The sequence below is a fragment of the Psammomys obesus genome, unplaced genomic scaffold (genome assembly GCF_907164565.1).
Source record: "Psammomys obesus unplaced genomic scaffold, mPsaObe1.curated_primary_1811, whole genome shotgun sequence".
Lineage (NCBI taxonomy): Eukaryota > Metazoa > Chordata > Mammalia > Rodentia > Muridae > Psammomys > Psammomys obesus.
Genome location: NW_026592118.1, coordinates 20,262,019 through 20,283,013, shown reverse-complemented (window position 1 = coordinate 20,283,013; position 20,995 = coordinate 20,262,019). Strand labels below are relative to the sequence as shown.

General features: G+C 38.1%; 1 protein-coding gene across 6 annotated transcripts in view; it reads left to right on the top strand.

The window, feature by feature from the left end:
- Positions 1-20,995, top strand: part of Cacna2d1 (calcium voltage-gated channel auxiliary subunit alpha2delta 1) — a 467,228-nt gene that overhangs the window by 367,534 nt on the left and 78,699 nt on the right. For all 6 annotated transcript variants that reach the window (XM_055612640.1, XM_055612638.1, XM_055612639.1 and 3 more), the window contains exons 11-12: positions 15,877-16,035; positions 17,501-17,605. In XM_055612640.1, coding sequence (XP_055468615.1) covers positions 15,877-16,035; positions 17,501-17,605 — 264 coding nt within the window. The remainder of the gene's footprint in view (positions 1-15,876; positions 16,036-17,500; positions 17,606-20,995) is intronic.

Below are 20,995 nucleotides of genomic sequence, written 5' to 3'. Positions count from 1 at the left end.
CTCCTCTCCTCTCCTCTCTTCTCTTTTGTGTGTGTGTTTTGGAGACAAGGCTCCACTGTGTAGCTTTGGATGTCGTGGACTTGCTTCATAGACCAGGCTGGCCTTGAACTCACAGAGATCTGCCTGCTTCTGCCTTCCCAAATGCTGGATTACAGAAATGTGCCACTGTGCCTAGCTATACTTCACATTCTTACTTATGAGTATATGTTATTGTCAGCCACACACACCCACAAGTAACAAATGATTTTATTGGCTATGGGATTTTATGTAAAAATTCTTTGAAACAGATAAAATAGGAGTTCATTCTTCTGCAACATTTTGCTAAAGTTATACTATTGTTTTTAGAACTTGATCTCTTATTAAATAGAAATTTAGCAATTTAATGGGATGAGAGTTTTAGGGAAGAAAGCTTCATATTTTGTCATATGGTATATGTGATGTCTCCGTGCGTGTGTGTGTGTGTGTGTGGTGAATGTGTGTTTGTGTTATTATCTGTGTGTCTATGTTTTCATCTGTGTGTGTATTTGTGTGGGACTTTGTTTATTTTTGCACTCTGTGTCTGTGTGTGTATGACTGTGTAGTGAGTGGATGTGTTTGTTTGTATGTGTTTGTGTGTGTGTGTGCCTGTGTGCATGTGTGTATATATCTGTGTGTCGCAGATATCTCTTTGGTATGTGTGTCTTTGCATGATGTGTGTATGTCTTTCTGTGGTGTGTGTCTATATGTTCTATGTGTGTACATCCGTGTGGTGTGAATGAGTGTTGTATGTGTCTGTCTATTGGTATATGCGTGTCTGTGGGTGTGTGTGGTTTGTGTCTACTTATGTGTGTACACGTATGTGCATGAATGCTATGCTTTCCTCTCTGAAATTATATGAGACTAAACAGTATAACTCACAGTTGTGGAGCTGCACCAGTGCATGGGGAACTCTGGTAGGGGCTGTGTAGGTATTCTTCATGATCACTTTCCCCACTTCGGGTATCCAAAGATACATATTTCTAAGAATGTTCTCATTCTATCAGGGACCTAACATACAAGCTCTATGGTAGTTGCCATAATAATTCAACAGCCTCTCAGTTTTAGGTTAACACCTATGTCTCTTTTGGTGTATTTTTTTTTTGAGATAAGTTTTATGCCAGTGTAAGGTGTGAGAACCAAGGCCACCTCATTGTTAAGTGTTTTCTGCGCTCTGGAGGCTGCTCTTTGTTGCAAAAAAGGAAGCCTGCTGTTAGGCAAAGTATAAATGCCCCACAATGCAGCTGTTTTCCCACTAATCTAGTTATGTGCTTTGATAGGAGTAGTGGTAAATGATAGGAACAGCAATTCAATCACAGCATGAACTGATTTACAGGCAGAATTTCCAGTGTTGACGCAGAGAGCTGAAGCTGTTTATGAATGTGAGGGAGTTTGAGGCTTGATGTCAAAGGCTGCTTAACCAGTAGAGGATGAAAGCAAAATCTGTGTTGATTGTGGGTGATGTGTTCAAAGTTAACAACCCAAGATCTTCTCTGCTTCAATACATCCTCATGCTTCCTGACTTATGGGTTGGATCTGGCTATAAAGATTATGTTAGGGACCTTTGAATCTGGAAGGAACCTTTCCTTCCAGAAGCTTTTGTAAATCATGGTCTTTATAAAATTCTGTCTTTGATTTCTCACTATAAAACAATACAAAACATAAGGCATAATCCTGCAGCTGAAGAGGTGGCTCAGAGATGAAGAGCACTTGCTTCCCCTGTAAAAGATTGGGGTTCGGTTTTTGAGCACCCATCGAACCTTCTGTAACTAAAGCTGCATGTATCTGACACCCTTCCCTGGCCTAAGCGGGCAACCACACACATAAATAAAAGTAATACAATGCATATTTTATAATAATCAAAATAAGAAACTTTGTCAGAAAAGTTTTCCCCCCTTAAAAAAAATAGTTCTATCCCTTGTTGAGGCTGTAGTCAACTAAACAACGTTTCTAGAAGTAACAGTCTCAATATAAGTGCTGGCACAGCTTTAGGAGTGACGAGTTGAGATGGGGAGGAGGGCCTTGTTCCAGTTGGGACCTTCCCGGTACATTTTATATCCAAAACAAACCTGGTTTCCCTGTTTAGAGACCTCTACATGAGATGGATCTGGGCTGGCCTTTCTAAATGAGTCACGACAATGGATAAATACGATATCTAAGGATCACAATAGTCTCTCTTTTCCACACTTGGTGAGTCAGGAAGCCAGTAGTTGTTGGTCATTGCTGAAAGAGGAGCAACAGGGTGAAAAGATCCTAGACACATGATAGCAGTGTGTACAGCTCATAGCATGCAGTAGGGCTCATATCTGCTGCAGTGGTCTTCTGCTCCCACCTCTTAGGTTTTTTTGTTTGTTTGTTTGTATTGTTTTTTTTTTTTGTTGTTGTTGTTTTTTTGCTTTTCTAAAAAGGACAGCTGGAATTGTAGGGAGACCACATAAAATCTTCAAAACTACTAGTTATGTGACAATGGCCAAGTTACTCAAGACTTATACAGACAAGTTTCCTTTTCTTTAAAATGGAAGCGATCACATTGAACTTTTTATAGTAACAGGATTACAAAGAGAGATGCCACATTTAAAGTGTTTATATATTTTAGTCATGATTGCAGTTATTATGCCTGTTGTAATTACCATTTTTGACACTTCTCTACCAATTGCAGATGGGCATTTGGAATGTTTGATATTGATGTTTCTTTAAGCCTAAGCCTTTTAAGGAAAAAAAAATTTCTTTTAAACAATTTTCTGAGGGGAAAAAATGTATATTTAAAGGTAGTGAAGCTAGAGGTTTGTCTTTGCCAGAAGACATTTAGATGGCAATGTAATTAAGATACCATCTGTAACAAGAGAATTGGTGAGATCTCACCACAAGAGATGGTGGTAGCTCTAATGATGGGGCAGTGACTTGTTTTTCAGAGTTTCTTGCCTGAAGCAAATCTCACTGCCTGCCTAGTGATCTCTGGTCCTCCTGCTGTCACCCAGGGGTAATGGGTATTTGACTATCCTACACATAGATGTTACTCTGGCTACTGCTATTTCTGTGAGTAATAAACTGCCTTTCATCTCTGACCCAGAGGACTTGGACTATTTTTGCCTGTTATCTGTGAAACTGCAGGAAGCTGATTTGTAAGCTTACAAGTAGCATACAACCTCAGGCCCTGCAGATACCAAGACCACGATTTGACCATTTGACATTTACTGACATCTCGGGGGCCGGGGCATGAGTTGTGCAGTCTGGCCAAGTTCTATGTCTATGAGCTTTCCATTCCCGTTTTCCTTCTGAAATATTTATTATGTGTTCTAGACAAAGTCATGATCTTTCCGTCTTCTTGTTTTTTAGATTCTATTTGGCATAGAATAATTTGTAAATTTTATTTTTATAATTTGAAGTTAAAAGTGCCACCTTCTTTGTGCAAAATCCAGAACCCCTTTCAAAACAGTCCTTGAGCTCACAGCTCAATAAAATAAAAGATGCATGGCTTGCCAAGAGAGGTTTCTGAGCAATGAAATCTCGGCTAGTAATTTCATTTCATATCTAATAAAATACCCATCCATCTAGATTTCAGCAAAAGTTTATGTTGCTCCACATCTCATTAATGTCAATGAAGAGACAGAGTGTTTTTTATAGCCCTCCCCTTCTTAATTGGATCCTGTAGCCTAGCAGGGTGAACCTGGCCAGGCAGCTCTGTTAGGCAGTGGTTAAGGGAACAGAATCTTAAGCTTTCTGTCAGACTCACATCTGGCAAGTTCTGCAAGTAATCCCCACACAATGGTCATGATGGCATCGCTGATAATTGTGTGTACAAGAAGGTGGCAAGCAATGGGGAGGAGGGTATCAGGACATCCAGGCTTAGTATGGAGATGCAGTTAGCATATATCTAAATAAGGCTTCTAAACCATGTTATAACTCATACCAGTCACTGTCCTAGATTTTAAGATGTTGGTAACTCGGACTCTTAATATTTGATTACTTTTACTCTGTAGCTATTTGGGATTGGTACATGAAATTACTTTTCTCATCTCTGGGACCAAAACCCTGAAAAAAAAAAAAAAAAACATTGGGTGGAAGGACTTAGCGTAGCTCACTGTTTACGGATGTATATAGTCCATCGTGTCCAGGGAGCATTCTGAGTTCAAGCTACTTCTCCATCGTCAGCAACAGGAACTGTGGCTTCACGTTCACAACCCTACAGACTTGGAGGCAGAGAGGAAGACCTAGGACAAAATCAGTCACCACGACCCGGTTCCTCTAACAAAGACCACTCTACGGATTCCACATCCTCCCAACACATTATCACCAGCTGGAGACTAATCACAAGTGGTGGAGTTCACATAGACGGAGGGATAGTTTAAACAGGGCTGGAAGTGTAACTGAGGTCACTGAAGAAACCGAGTTCTCCCCTCAGACCTCGTATTTAAGGTGAAGGGAAAGATGGGTGCTTTTTAAAGCGGTCTTTTAAGGAAGGTCATAAAGAGAGTATACACCATGAGGAAAATACTAAAGAAAGGGAAATGTTTGCCGTACTTCAGCAAGGCAAAGTCATGAACGTGATCTAATGTTAATGGGTAGGAGTGGATAACGAAATTACTTTCCACGTTTATAAGAAGGTGTTGACAAGCCAGATAAAGACTTTCCATTCATTCCGTGGAGCAGCAAGCTTTTGGAACTTGGAGATTCAGTTACAAGGGCAGTTTTGCACAGTGCACTGTGACCCTGAAAGTGGGGTGGCTTTATTCTGAACTGAGATATTGTTAACCATGAAAATGTTCCTGACTCATTTGGAAGCCTTAGCTACTAGGGAAAGGCTATGTATTTCAGGACTCGTTCGTTCAACTCTTTCAAATTATAGTTATTCCCTTAATCTTGAGTATTAAAAAAATAAATGACTTTGCCTGTCCTGAGCAAAATGCTGGCAAAATTATTCACTTGCTTAAATTAGTATGTTTGTTCTTAATTATTTAGTGGAATAAAATTTAAATGAATTGAAAATATAAATGTATACTACAGCTATTATTAGTAGACTGATTTTTTTGACTATTAAGTAAATAATCCCATTCCAGCTAATTCCTAAGGGACTAAAAATCATTTTGACATTTTGGATGAAAGTTGAAAGTCCTTAACTTCAAAGTTAAGGACTCAGGCATAGAATCTTTTCTTTTTTTCTTTTCACAATTTTAAAATGCAAGATACTTCATCATAACATGACATTTTTCATAAGTGTTCTTATTTCACTCTGACTGCCATTTACTTTTTTCCCGTGGCCATTCAATCACCTTAATGCTTTGTTTACTAATCCATGCTTACAGCATCCTTTCAAGTACATTTCAAAAGGGGCTTTTACTCCCTGTGAAATCTCCCTGCCCTAACTCTGTGCTTTATTGATAATTGCTTTTCCATCTGGTTTTGTTAACTCATACGCAAGCGTGCTTTTTGGTTCTCAAACACGTATGTGACCTCACTGGAACTGAATTCAACCCAATACGATCCCTTCAGGCCTCGTTCCCAACTCTCATTGCCGGGTTTCTTGGTCCCAGGTGCCCTTTCCTCCTTAAAAGAGCTCACTGGAGATGTTAATAACGTTGCTTCGAAAGTCCTCCTACCCTGCCCTGTGGTGCCTGGTTTAGAGATGTGCAGGTTGGAAGTGAATTCTGCTCACGGGGATCTGCACCCCGCTGCTTCCAAGTCTTACCTGCTCTTCCTCACGGCTCAGCACTTGCTCAAAGGGGTCCTCCCAGCTTCCCAGAGCAGCACATCCCGTGGAGAATTGCTGTGCATTCATCCTGCTAGGTTATTTGATCCCTCCACCTCACTTCATTTTTCTCTACGGCCTTCCTCTCCAACTGAGGTGTTATAAATATTCGTTTTTTTTTGCTCATTTTCTACATATTTATACTCTTCCCTCTACTGTAATCTGTGCTTCACGGACTTCAAGATGGCGCAAAAGGTAAAACATTTTGCAAGTTCGAATTCAATCTTCAGAACTCACGTAAAGGTGTATGGAGAGAACCTACTCACAGTTTTCCTTTGACCTCCACGCCTGCAATATCGCATACATGGGCTCACATACACACATATCACACACACAGACACACACACACACACACACACACACACACACACATTTAAATTAAGACACTCTCCTGTGCAACTGTTAGGAATTACATGTACATAGTGGCCACGGTGGTCAGACACTAGTTATTGTCTGTCACAACAGCACTAAAAAAAGGTGCAAGTTGTCACATTTAAAACAGATTTCAACAACTTATGAGTTAAATATGTCTCCTTGTATGGCCACAGCCCTCTACATAGCAATCTCTACATTGCAAACACGTGACGTGCATATATCACTATATAGGTTGCTTACGCAAATTCAGCCATTGCTACAGTGTGAATGTCATTTTCTTTCCAACCAGTAGGTGATCAGCTTCAGATCCTTTCAATATACTGAACATGTTCACCAGGTCTGCACCGCTGTGCTGTCAGAGAGGAACAGATCAAAGAGTGTGACCATTTGATGATCATTGAGATTTTATCTTCAGAAACACATTATAAACATTATAATTGTAACAACGCAATTGTGGTACCATTTTTGACACATACAGAATTTGTTAATCCTTTTAGTGTACATTATTTTCCTGTCACATATAAGAACCTGAGGGGCTTTCTGGGTAATCTAGTGTAGTTGTTGTTTTGGAAAGGACATAATTAAAGTTCACAGGAGATGATGGAGTCAAGTTGGACTGCCACGCTTATTAGAGGCAGGGCTTGATGGAACCTTATTTTCCTAAATTGAATTAAATCGTAGGAATCCTTTACCAGTGTGTTTCTGTTTTATACAGTGTGCCTAGAATACATCAAACCTGCAGGCATCATTGGAATATTATTGTCAGTTTAAGGCCCTGGTCAAATGCAAGTATGCAAGTGTTGTGAGTGAATGTCCTTATGGCATGTCCTTATGATACACACACACACAAAAACCCCAGTAAACTAAGGCCTATGTGAAAATTAATTTAAAAAGGAATATAAGAATGTCTGTGTAACATTTTGTGGAATTAATAAATATTCCTACTGAAATAAGAATGGGTTCAGATGAAAAATGTTAGTTTTTCTTTTATAAAATTCTTATTGAAATGCAGTATAAATCATGCTTTCTCCTCTCACGTCCTCCCACCTGTCCATCCATCCAACTCCACTCTTTTCTCTCTCTTTAGAGAACAAATAGTTCTAACTATTAGGTAAATGCAGCTTTAACCTCACTGAAAACCCATAGTTCTAACCTTTAGTGGGAGACAGATGTGGGGAAAAAGGTTTTGTGATGGTGTGGTTGTTTTTCTGGGTTTTTAAACATTATTTTTAAAGCATAACAACTCAGACACTGAAGAGACATCAGGGGGGTATGACCTGAGGTGACTTTTGGGAGGGGGTGCTGGGTGTCTGTGAGTGCGTCTACCTCATGTAAGCTCAGGTTGCATAATTGTCCAATGAACCCCCAGCTAAAGCTCACCCCAGCTTGCTGATAGTGATGTGTGTTCAGCCTGGTACACATGAGTCTCAGTTTATGCGAAATAAGTATTTTATTATCAGTGTAAAAAATAATAAATTCATGGTTGAATTGTCAGAGTAAAAGATGTCTTAATAAAGTAGCTAAAATAAATTTTTTTAGACAAAACAGATTATGATCATGACATAATATATAAGAAAAGGCGAAATTCCTTATTGAAGAAAAGAATTGGTATGGCATGGTATGGAGATTTATAAGTTAAATTATGGACAAACACTAAGAAAATAAACAAAAACAAACCCCATTAAGCCTCAGTAGAGATTTTAAATGAGTATGCTATTAATTTGTATATTACCTCATTAAAATAATCTGAGAAAATGATTAATCAATAATTTTGTAGGTTCAAATTTAAAAGTCATGGACAGAGATGGGAATGTAGCTCATTGGTCTGTGACAGCACCGACTGAGTCCTGGGTTCAATTTCAAGCATTGTAATATCAGTGACAAAATAGAAGCATCAACCTGGATTAAAAAAAAGAAACAAAAGCAAAAGGCATTTCCAACACTCAGGTTGTTTCTGGCAGTTCAAATACAGAAGTAGATTTTGAGTTCCAGCCCAGCAAACACTGCTCTCCATTCCTGAAGCTCAGGACACAGTAAGAACACCCTGAGTGTCTCTGGGCGAAACTGCCAGTCAGAGTTTTACCAGATTACATAGAAAAGATGACATATATGCCTTTGCCTAAGTCCATTTTTCATCCCAGTGACTCATTGATTCTACATCTCAGCTCCTCTAAATATATCCCAGACATGCCTATAGTTTATCTGTTTTTAGTATAAATTTTGCTTGTGTTATTAAAATGCCACTTGCCAATTCACAGTTTTTAACATGTTGTATAAACTAATTTATTACCCATTTCTACTCATGGAAAACTGAAAGGTGGTCAAGGTAGAGATGCTTTGAAGTTTTTCATTAAGCAAACAGTCTTTAATATCTGCCTTGAGACATTATTGGCTATTTTTTCAGAGTTCTAAACATTTTTTCATTTTTTTTGTAGTTACAGTTTGTTCACTTTGTATCCCAGCTGTAGCCCCTCCCCCTATTCCCTCCCAGTATCACCCTTTTTTCTCCTATGCCCCTCCCCAGTCCAATGATGGGGATGTCCTCCTCCCCTTCCATTTGACCCTAGTCTATCAGGTCTCATTAGAACTGGCTTCTTTGTCTTCCTCTGTGGACTGGTAAGGCTGTTCCCCCTCAGGGCGAAGTGATCAAACAGCCAACCACTGAGTTCATGTCAGAGATAGTCCCTGTTCCCCTTACTAGGGTACCCACATGGACACTGAGCTGCCATGGGCTACATCTGTGCAGGGGTTCTAGGTTATCTCCATGCATAGTCCTTGGATGGAGTATCAGTCTCAGAAAAGACCCCTGTGCCCAGTTTTCTTTTTGGTTCTGTTGCTCCCCTTGTGGAATTCCTTTTCCCTCCAGGTCTTTCTATCTCCTACTTCTTTCTTTGCACTCTGCCCAAAGTTTGGCTATGCATCTAGGCATCTGCTTTGATACCCTGCTGGGTAGAGTCTTTCAGAGGCCCTCTGTGGTAGGCTCCTGTCCTGTTCCCTGTTTTCTCCCTCTTCTGATGTCTGTCTCATTTGCCTTTCTGAATGAATTTTGAGCCTCTTACCCAGAGTCCTCCTTCTTGATTAGCTTCCTTAGGTGTAGAGATAGTATCCATTTTTAATATGAACTTCAGCTCATAATTTTCTATGAAATTATATGGCAATTAAAGTGAATATAAAATTGTTTTATACAGGAATCTATACGAAAACTTAGTTATGACCAAGATTTCAAAGCTACTGTGCCCTTTTTAAAAAATTTTCCTATAGTGCCCCCTGGTGCCTATATTGTGAATAGCAACACTTTCACTATAATTTCTGACTATACTAAATTGTATGAAAATAAGGTTATTTTAGGTCATGAGTTTAAACTAACTGGTACAAATTCATTGCCGTTATTTATTGATTGTAATCAATTTACATGAATAAATTCAATTTTGTATTTTAAAAATTACATATAACCCAAACAAAGTGTCCTGCTTTGAGTTATTCAGCTAGAGTTACAGACATTAATAGCTGTTATAAGCAATAATTTAGTGAACAGTTACTCAAAATCCTAGAAGTCATGAATTGCACCCAGTTTTTCTTATTAAGAATGTTGAATGAGTAAGCTGTAAAAACACTCCAGTTTAGAGTCTGGGGAGAGTATCTTCCATGAAAGGAAGTGGTCAAAAGTGAAGGGGCACCTGAGTGGACAAAAATGGCAGCAATCTCTCTGTGAGGTTCCAAGAGGAGGACAGCAGCTTTCAAGCGCCTTGCTCTAGACTCTTAGTATCCTGAGGTTCTTGTGCCCATTTGCCCTGTCTGGGGTAGGTCTCTGTTCCATGTAGTAAAATGATACTGCAGTTGCTGTTCTGAAACCGAAAGGCACTTCCCAGAAGCTTTGGGTGGACGCTGCTCTGACTTGCTGTGTCCCCAGGAGTGGCAGCGACAGTGTGGTACTGTATCAGGATGATGAGATGACCAAGGATGGCAGAACAAAAGCAGCGACTGCCTTTGGGAAAAACCAAAAGAAAACACAAACTGAGCTTGCCCTGGTAGACTTGAAGTAGTGGTTATGTGTACTTGAGCATAATATTCTCTAAGAAGGATTTTTTCTTTTCTTAAGTGTTGAAAAGAATGAACTGTGCTCTTCTCAAAACTGCTTCAAACTCAGTTAACACTTAAGACACTCTTGTCATCTTATTAGTGAGCTTTGCGTAGAGCTCACTAAAGTTGATGGTGTTTCTGCCTGCTCTGATTTCAGTATTGACCACAATACTTTTTTTATTTTGTTAATAATCTCTAAGTGATGTTGCTAGAGATTACTTAGTTTCTCAGTCGGGCTGAACTCTGATAAGAATTCTACACATTCTCATTTAACTGTTTTAATAGTAACTATCTGAAGAATATTTTTATATTTACCAGTGTAGAAATGCAGTAAACCATTGTAGAGCCAGCATGCTGTCCACCTCCATTTGACTCTTGGACTCAATTGCTGCTGAATATTTCACACCAACTTCTAATTTCCTTAAACCCCACATGAAAATTGTGAAGAAGATTGATGGGTCCATTCGATGAGTTTTCAATGCCAAGGACTACAGAGGCAGAGGTGGTAAATGCACATTTTCTTTGGCTGTGTGGAAGAGTCTATACAGATACATACAAAGAACTGTGAGGAAAAATATCATAGTAGCAAGGGCAGGAGGGGGCTTTGTAACAAAACGTTGTCATGAGGGAAGAATTCTTCAAAGAGCGACTGAGTGAAGAAGTGAACGTGTTGGGGGCTGAGGAAAAGCGTGTGCACTGGGGAAGAGCTGTAGGAAGAGGGACCGGGTCAGAAGAGGGAGAGAATGAGTAGATGCAGTGACACGGTTTCCATTGCTTGTCCTCTGGGTGACCCACAGGCTTGGTGTCTCAGCTAGATGCAGAGGCTGTTTGTCATCAGAGACCCACAGAGCTGAACTTTCTGAGACAAAAGAAATCCATAGGTTATGGTTTGGGATTTGTGATTATGCAGTGTTCGAATATTCTCTGAATACGTAAGATCAGGGTCCTTAAATGTGTCTTCATTCACCAAGCAAAGTTCCAAAATTTATAATACTATGTTATCATAGCTTTGCTCTAAGGTTTTAATATTCAGCTTTAAATTAACACCTGGTTATGTCTTACCACAGGCTCTATTTAAGTTTTTTAAATAATATATTTATATAAATACATACAGTCACACATAAGTGTGTGTGTGTGTGTGTGTGTGTGTGTGTGTGTGTGTGTAAATTAAAAGCAGATAAGTCTAATGTTTGGAATAGATTCCTCTCCAATTTAGACTCCTTAAAATTTGTCATTGCTTTACTAGAGGAATAAGCTTAGCTATAGGGAATTATGTATTGCAAGTAATTCCTTATCTGCTTTATTTATGAGTTTTATTATGAGCAACTGTAAAATTTCTGTATATACCAATGAATTTGCACTTAATGAATTGAATTTGTATTCACTTGACTTGTATTAAACTAACTTATTGAGACTCTTCACGATTTTGCCTTAGAATCAGGTCAAGGCCAAAGGAAGACTCTGGGTAATAAATTGTCCTGCACTCATTGTCCACATAACTTGTATTTTTATGATGATGTATAATTTAAGTAAATCAATTAATAGTAATTCCTGGAACTATTTCTAATTGTTTTAGCTCAGCTACTTACTAGTGATGTATTAACAAACTATTTTTGGCTTGGTCACTAATGTAAGACCTTTCATCTTCTTTTATTCTCATACTGGAAATCCTGGGCCAGGATTACATCATATCGCAGAATGTCTATTCTCAGGGAATGTGTACCAGCATGCACTTGTTCTTATAGATTGAAAATATAGTTTCCTACATTTGAATTTATAGAAAACAGTAAACAAATATATTGGAAGTTGGCTCTCATCCAACTGACATCTCTGAAAGCACTGTTCAAAACACTGAAGAGAACCCCCTTGTGTTACTTATGGGACATCACACTTCCTGTCTGGCCTCTGCTCTCTCCAGACCTTCTCTGTGTTACCTAGACAGATCTTACTTAGGCCTCCAGGCAGCAGCAGGCCTCTCTGCAGACCTGAGCTGCTGCCACCTGTCCCTATTATGCCTGCTCCTTTTTTCTTCCTGGAATAAGGAAGGGCCTACCCAACTCACTCTAAGTATTCTGTGTGGACCATACTTTCCATGTTCTTCCAGGTTTTGTGTTTTTATTTCTTTTCTGTTTTCTGCCATCTTTTGCTTCCTTCTCTCTCCACCATCCGTCTCCCTAAGACCCCATGACACGGGGCTTTAAAGAATCATTCCTAGACCTAGTCCACTGTGTGAGTGCTGCCCTCTATGGTTACTCTGCCCCCCTTCCCACCTGTCACCCCCTAAGGTATGGTGAAGAGTTGCTCCAAACATGCGGAAGCCTTCTGTCTGGAAACGCCTCTCCCGGTGGGCTGTTTCCAAACTCCATTTGTGTAATGTCCTTCATCACTTTCCTCCTCACAATTTGCCTTCCTACCGACCTTCCTTCCTTTCTCCTTCTCCCTCACCTGCCTCCCCCATCCTCCATTCTTACAACATTCCTATCCTCCACCCCCCTCTCTATGGGAGCTCAATCTAAGGATTTTTGGGAATCCTTGCTCTACTTTGCTGTTCTTCACATGGCTGTAGGCCAAATTTCTGTGGTGAAGCCTTTTTCTTTTCTTCTTTTTTCCTTTTAATCTTTAGCCAAGAGCACTTTCATGCCTCTAGCTTTAGATGTTATCAGATTTTGGCATCTCCGCTTTTTTGGCTCACCAGGCTGAAATCTCACCTCGAGGTGAACCTTGTTTTTCTTCCCAGTTCCCTACTTGTCCTCTAGCATACATCCTGGCAGACAGTTTGAAGGCCCTTCTTTTCTGACCATTCCCCTTTCTACAGACTCTGGGTATTCACTTTTGAGGTCTATTTTCCACCCACGAGGTGGCAGAATGACCTCTCAAATATTCTAAAAATTATTCTTTATATGTTTTGTTTTGTTTTGTTTTTTTATTTCAAGGCAGGATTTCTCTGTGTACCCTTGGCTGTCTTGGACTGGCTTTGAAGACCAATCTGGTCTCAAACTCATAGGGATCTGCCTGCTCCTGCCTCTCTGAGTGCTGATATCATAGGCATTTGCCACTGAGCCCCCAAAATTATTCTTCATTTGGCATAAAACTTTGCAGCCACTTATCTATCTTAGGTGAGTCATAAGGTGACTCATGCTCTAACCCCAGCTGTTTCTTTGACCTGGTGTCATTGGTTCTCACGTATGACAAAGCTAAACTCTTCTTCAAGTCTTGTAACAGTTCGCCATCTTCCAAATCCAAGACCTCACACAAAGTTATTTTTCCATGTTCCTCACTAATATTTCTCTGAATTCTTTCCACTGTTCACTTTCCAAACTAGAAACTCCTCGCCTAGTGTTGTGTCCCAGAGCATGTTATCTGGTGCTTCAGTGAGATAATTTATCATAATATATTGAGAGGCAGTGATAGAAAGCACAGTTAGCTTAAGTGCTGACTCTTACAACTTAATAGCTTTGTGTCTAGGGACAAGTTATTTGGAAATAGATTTTTCAAACAATATATTTTGGTTATAGTCCCCTACTCCAAACTCCTCCTAATTCCTCCCCTTCTTTTCTCCCATCCAGATCTATGCTCTTTTTCCTGTCTCTCATTAGAAAACAAACCATTTCAAGCTGGAGAGATGGCTCAGAGGTTAAGAACACTGGTTGTTCTTCCAAAGGTCCTGAGTTCAATTCCCAGCAACCACATAGCCATCTATAGTTATATCTAGTGCTCTCTTCTGGTGCACAAGCAAAATACTACCAGCATCTATGAGAAATAAAAAATAAATTAAGATAAAACAAACAAATTGAAATAGGATAAAACAAATACATATATGCACAGAGACACTCACTTTCAAGCAGACATTGATCCCATAAAAACACAAAACCAGAAACCATAATATATACTCAAAGGATCTCTAAGGTAAAGAAGGATCTCTAAGGTAAAGAAGGAGGAGGAGGAGGAGGAGGAGGAGGAGGAGAAGGAGGAGAAGAAGTAAATGCTTTGACACAATATCACATCATGAGACAAAACCTCCAAAGACACTGTTGCTTGTTTGGTGTTGGCTCTCTACTTCTAGGCATGTGGTCTAGCCTTAGTTTGTTTCCCCAGTGAGACTCCCTTGGAGAAAAATAATTTTTCATTTGTAACTGGCTATCAATAGATTCTGGTTTAGGGATGGGCCATGTGTTCATTTCTGCTTTCACCTCTAGGATCCCATCTTGTACAGGCTCTATACACACAGGCTCTATACACGCCACCATAATCTCTGTTAGTTCATATGTATGGCCATCATGCTGTTTTTGAAAGGGCTGTTTTCTTGGTGTTCTCCACTGCATCTGGCACTTACACCTTTCTGCCTTTCAGAAACCCTGAAAGGAGGGATTTGATGGAGACATCCCAGTTAGAGCTGAGTGTTTCAAGGTCTCTCACCCTCTGCACATTTTAGGGATGTTATCTAGCTTCTGTGTGTGAGTTTCCTCAAGGATCACATGAGGATAATGTGAGTGCCTGTCTTGTAGGACATTTGCTAACAGGAAATGGTTACTGTTTTAGCTCATAGTAAACACTCCGTAAGTGTTTGTTTACAAATATGTGGTATATGTGTGTTTTTGTATGTGTGAAACCTGCTTTATATCTGAATGCATGGTTATGTGCTGTGATTCTTGATTGCTACTAAGTGTTTACTTGTCAAATAAATATTGTTCTACATCTTACAATTATGTTTAGAAAAAGAAGAATACCATACTATATTTACACGATTTGGAACCCATGCTTTAGAATTATTGAATTATGGTTTTAATCTGAGAATATCCTTCAACAATTTATCTGTCTGGTCCCCTTTCTTCTCTCAAGGACCTTCATTATTCTCATTAATCACACCTCTAGACCCTAGTGTCATGGGAATCCTATTGAAATTACAAATTTAGTGAACAATGGTACAGTTCCTCTCATGTTAGAATCCTGGCTTGTGGTGTAGCCTCCTAATTTCTCTCATTCTTTGGAAACACCGAATGAATGCTTTTCATCAAGTTCGAAAACTTACCCTATTGATGATGTGAATGCTTAGTTCTACGTAAACATCTGTGGGTGTGGTATGTGTCCCCTCATGCCCACCCACTCTTATAATGGCCTGTTTCTCCAACATACTACCTCTGTGATTCTCCTATTGTGTGATATTCCTAAAAGGTTTGCATGGCTCTCAGGTCTAGCCTACTTCCTCTGTCTAGTTCTGAAAGGAAGACTATGTAACTTCAAGTTCTCCTGTGTGCACATCATTCCTTACATCCTTTTCTCAAAGAAGCCTTTTCTAGTGAGTGAAAGTCAAAAGCACCTAATTTATCTCTGTGTCCTGAGCAAGCATATCACCTCTGCATTCTTAGCATGAGAATTCGAAGGATCCTTACACCAATCAAATCCCATATTTATAAACAGGTGAAATGTTTATAGTTTAGAACGGTGAATACTCTGGGTTATAGCAGGAGTTAGAGGATAAGAAAAAAAAAAAAAAACCACAAACTGCCACTTGGTCCTTAGCACACCTTTGTTGCTTAGACTTTTTTCTTTCTCAAAGAAAAACAGTACAGCAGGTTTGACATGCATGAAATAGAGATTTGATGAAAATTGTGCAGTTGATTTCATAGTTCCTTTGTATATTTTCTTCTTACTCTTTGCAGTTTAACAGCAACGCTCAGGATGTAAGCTGTTTCCAGCACCTGGTTCAAGCAAATGTAAGAAATAAGAAGGTGTTGAAAGATGCCGTGAATAACATCACAGCAAAAGGAATAACAGATTACAAGAAAGGCTTTAGCTTTGCGTTTGAACAGCTACTCAATGTAAGTACCAATAGGAAGCCATTTTATTTTGTCTGTTTTTAGACATACTGAAAAAAAAATATCACTGATCATCACGAAGTCTGTAGATGGGCTGGGTTCAGAAAGGCACAGTTGAAAGCGACAGATGTGTTAATCAACACTTGAGTTTGCACTGATTCATTAGAAGCTTTCACTGACACTGCCCTTATGGGCTTGTTACTGTACTAAGATTATATGAAGCAGGATCTTGTCTCCAGTACAGGAACATGTCTTCATTAATCTTTGTGCCTCGTGATGGTCGTCATCTTTGAAAAATAAGAGTATGGGCCTTTGGTAGACTAGAGCACTACAAAGGGAATGTTGATATTAAAAGATAATTTACATTTGCCCAGTTAAAGGGCAAGGCTGATGATCTCAATAACTCAAGGACTTTGGATAATTGCCTGCGTACTTGAATTGCATCAAATTGCACACTGACTTTTGAAGTCCTTGATAGAAGAACATAATACATATTTTCGCACTAACTTTGTGGTGATTTCATATGTAAATGATAGTGTATCAAATGATGAAATTTATGACTAGATTAACTTACTACTCTGCTATAGGACACCTTTGGAAAAATTTAAATTACATTGTAGGCTCACATTATACTTCTTTTAGGTAAAAGTAAGCTAGAGGGTTGACATTTTCAAAGAAGCTGAGAGTTCAAAAGTTACTGGGATCCATTTTTCTCTTCAGCCACGCAAATGCATTCCATACAGTAGAAAAGCTAAGATTATAATTTGATACCTCCAAGAAGTCCAACTTGCTAAATTAATCCTTCATTTTAATGGCCCTTTGATGCTAATTTATTATTTTATGCTCACTTCTCTGCAAGACCTTAAAGGTTAAGAGGATTTACTGCTGGAATTGAGTCTGGCAGGATTAGAATCTGTGTGGCAGGTCAAGAGAGGACAGAGTCGGGGAAGGGGGTTCAGGGAGTAAGTTGCAGCATTTATGGAACCCTGCGGAGTACTGTCTAAGGGACCGCTCAGAAGTCGGTCATCTTCAAAATGTAAGGTGAATAAAACAGCGTGAGCAAGGAGGGAAGAACAGAGGGAAGAGGGGCTATTTGGAAATGGGAGGAAAGGTTAATGTGAAAACTGTGAATCAAGTTAATGCTGTTTGTTTGCTTCTGCTTGAGAAATGTAAAGGTATGAAGAAGAAATACTTTCTCATACAAAGCCCAAAATCTACTCAGTTACAAATATTATTATCTGTCAGATGCTGTCCAAATACCACACAGTCTTACTTTTATGGTATTTGTTTCCTTTGGGAAAAACCTAACACTAAACAAAATACTGACTATAAAAACCTAGTTGTAGAACATCCTACTGAGTAGACATTTTGTTTTGTTTTTCAATGAAATATGTACAAACTCTTTTCATATTGATTTTTTTTCCTAATTTCTATTATGAGTAATGTGCATATCTACATATTTTAACAGTATAATGTTTCGAGAGCCAATTGCAATAAGATCATCATGTTATTCACGGATGGAGGAGAAGAGCGAGCCCAGGAGATATTTGCCAAATACAATAAAGACAAAAAAGTGAGTGTTATTTTCTAATATTTTAATTTTAATATGTAGGTAGTTTTCATAAAGATAGTCGGTGGTGAGGGCAATTTTTTTCCTATAAAATGTTAGATGCAGTTAAAAGTTTTTCAGGTAACCAAGCACAAAGCAACAAATACGTTAATCAGATATTTTAGTTTTATAAGTCCCATTTAATTCTTACAGTAACAAAAGAGAGAAATAAGAATATGGAAAAAATAAAAAAGGAAAAAAAATTAAAAAGGAAAAAAAAGAATATGGAAAAATGTCTGTTAATCATTGAAGTTCTTAGGAAGATTCAATATTTTAAATACCCCAAGAAATTTCTACAGTGATATTTTAGAATAACATGAAAATAATTTACCACAACATAGATGTAGCTAGCTTGAAAATGAGTTCAATGGAAAGTTTAAGATGAATACTATGATTTGTATAGTAATTTAAATAATTCTATATCTCAAGAGCTATAGAGAGTGTAAAGATCAGTGTTTGTTCAATTTCAGGTTTGTGGTACTGCAGGGGCATGTGGGGTGTTTACAGTGACATGCTGTGGAGAAAGCAATACTATATTACGGCAACCTAATAAGATTGGGACCACTTCATCTATGAGTTTCACCAAGAGCTTGCATCTATTTTCTTACCGATTCTCAACCTATTTTCCTAAAATAGGCTAAAGGACCATCCTGAAACTCATAAGGGACAATGCAATATCTTTCTTGTGCTTAGAGAATTACAGATTTATCTAATGAAAACTAAATCCATCCTCAGCCTCCAGATAGCTCCAGCTGTAGGTGTGCGTGACCAGACTTGGTTTTTGTTTTCTTTCTGTTTTACTTTTTCGGAAGATTTGGCTCAGCGGCTCTAGTGGATTGTTTACAGATATCTGAGGCACACACATGTATTTTTTGCATATGTTAAAGAGGAGAACTATGGCAAGAGAGGGAGAATTGGTCTTCTCCAGGTATAAATCCTTCAGAGGTTAGCCAATCCCCAGAGGTCAACCATAATCACATGATCAAGATAAAATTTCTTAAGCTGGTTGTGTTTTTGTGTGTATGTGTGTATGTGTTTGTGTGTGTATATGAGAGAGACAAAGAGAGAGATTTATAAAGGATAAGAAACCATGAATTTTAGAAGGATCAAGGTGATAAAGAATGATGTAAATACACAGCTCAAATGTGAAATTTTAACATATATGATGTTGATTGTAGTACTATGGAAAATGTAGGCTGTAGAAACATTCTCTCTGGCAAATAGATTAGTACACCATGCACTAACATGCTAGGAAATGATAGTCTCAACAAAAGCGAATTCTGTAGTATGTAACATAGATGAACTTTGCCATCATGCTTAGTGAAATAACATTCAAATACATGCATGCAAACAAATGATCATTACATGTTTCCACACACATGAGCTATCTGCAGAGGTCATGTTTAGAGTATTATGAAGTTGCCAGAGACTGAGATAGAGTAATGGGGGAGCATCTCATTTTCAATTTGTGGGCACATAGTTTCAGTTTTGCAAGATGACTCCAGGAAGCGACATTCTGGCATTGTAGCTGTAAAAAAGTGTGTCTTTGAGTTAGATACTTTTTATGACTTTGTTTATGTTTTGAGATTATAATATAATTAATCCTTTACTCCCTTTCATTTCCTAAGGATACATTGTGGAAGAGGGGGTGGAAAGATTGTCAGGGCCAGAAGCTTGCTGTAAGATTATGTCTCCAAGTATTGTTAGAAGCTTACACACATAAAATCTTACCAACATGAGAGCTGAAAATATGTCTTCTTAAAAACATATTGAGAGTATATCTCATGCAGTGTGTTATAACATAACAATACAAAAGAATGTAAATATATAAAAATGATAAGGTCTTACATATTTGTGACCTTTAAAAAAAATGGAAAACTACTATCTTCATTGAACTTTTCCGTACAAGACTCTTGTGACAATAAATGCTTCATTTACGTTCAGTTTCCATTGAGATGACTCAAAAGTCATTCACAGCAGCCCAGGTAGGTGTGATAAGATGTCTGGACAGCTGATGAATCAGTCTGTAGATGCACAGCACATTGTAATGAAGCCAAAAGCTTTGAGAATTAGAACAAAATGTGGGGTTCTTTTTATGGAATGTACTACTCCTGGGAATCAATCTACCTGATTAGAGATAGGCAGAGATTTAAAACGGAATCCATGTTAATCTCCTGGAACAGCTGTTCCAAATTAAAACCCATTCGCCTTCTAATCTTTACCTGCAGCAGCAACATTCCTTTGGGCTCACCCATGTGTATAAGACCTCCTTGAAAATGGTGCCAAAACTAAAATGAGCTCCATCACTGAGAACAAACAAAATGAGTAAAGGAAAGTAAAACCAGACATACAGTTGAAAGATAATTCCCAGGACTAGTAAAATCAAATGTATTTGCTTTTCTGTAGGGTACCAACGATTGCTTGATTAGCAATGAACTCTCCCTCTCTGGGTGGAAAATAATCTCTCATGCTTCACTTAATTTCCAGACTCTAACTTTAAAAATAAGGCAATCAAAATTATTATAATGAACATTTCAAAGTGTCAGTAAAAAATAAAAACATAAGTGTGAAATGATTTTCAAACTAAGAAATGATCAGCTAATGTCAGAATCACTTAATGCTATCTATTGATATACACAATTTTTAGCAGTTTACTTTTAAATATAATGGGGAACGTTTTTTCTCTATTGCCAAGTAGAAAGGCATTCTCTGTTGTCTATAAAAATAAATTGCAAATGACTGAATGTGTATTTGGGTTTAGAATAAAAACTGACTTCTTTTTAACTGACAGTAGGAAAATTCACAGGAAATAATTCATTTCATTCTCTACTTTCTTTTTGCCCCCCTCTATCAAGTAAAATCATTGCCTTTGTAAAGAATTGTTCTGACAAAATCCTTTATTTTGGATATTTTTGTGCTTTCGACCATTTCTAAGAGTTAAGCTTTAGAATAAGAACTGTATATCTTTGTTTAAAAATCCTAACATGATTTGTGCTAGAGTACAGTTTAAACACTTCAGTACTGGTCTTCCCTGTGGAAAGATTATCAATTTAAATGGAATGTTTTGTGCAGGTGTGTGTGCTTGAATGTGTGTTTATATACTTTTTTTGTCTCTGAAATAATTTGCTTCACATTTATTTCTCTTAAAATAAAATTAGGATTGACAGTTTATTCTCTACACTAATAAAATACTTACTAGGTACATTTTGTTCAGATTTTAAAAATATCACCCTTGTACATTTTGCAGATTTTAAGTTAATATAAAAATAAATCTTAAGAAAATGAATTTATCACCTTAAATGCCAAGAATATAATATAATATAATATAATATAATATAATATAATATAATATAA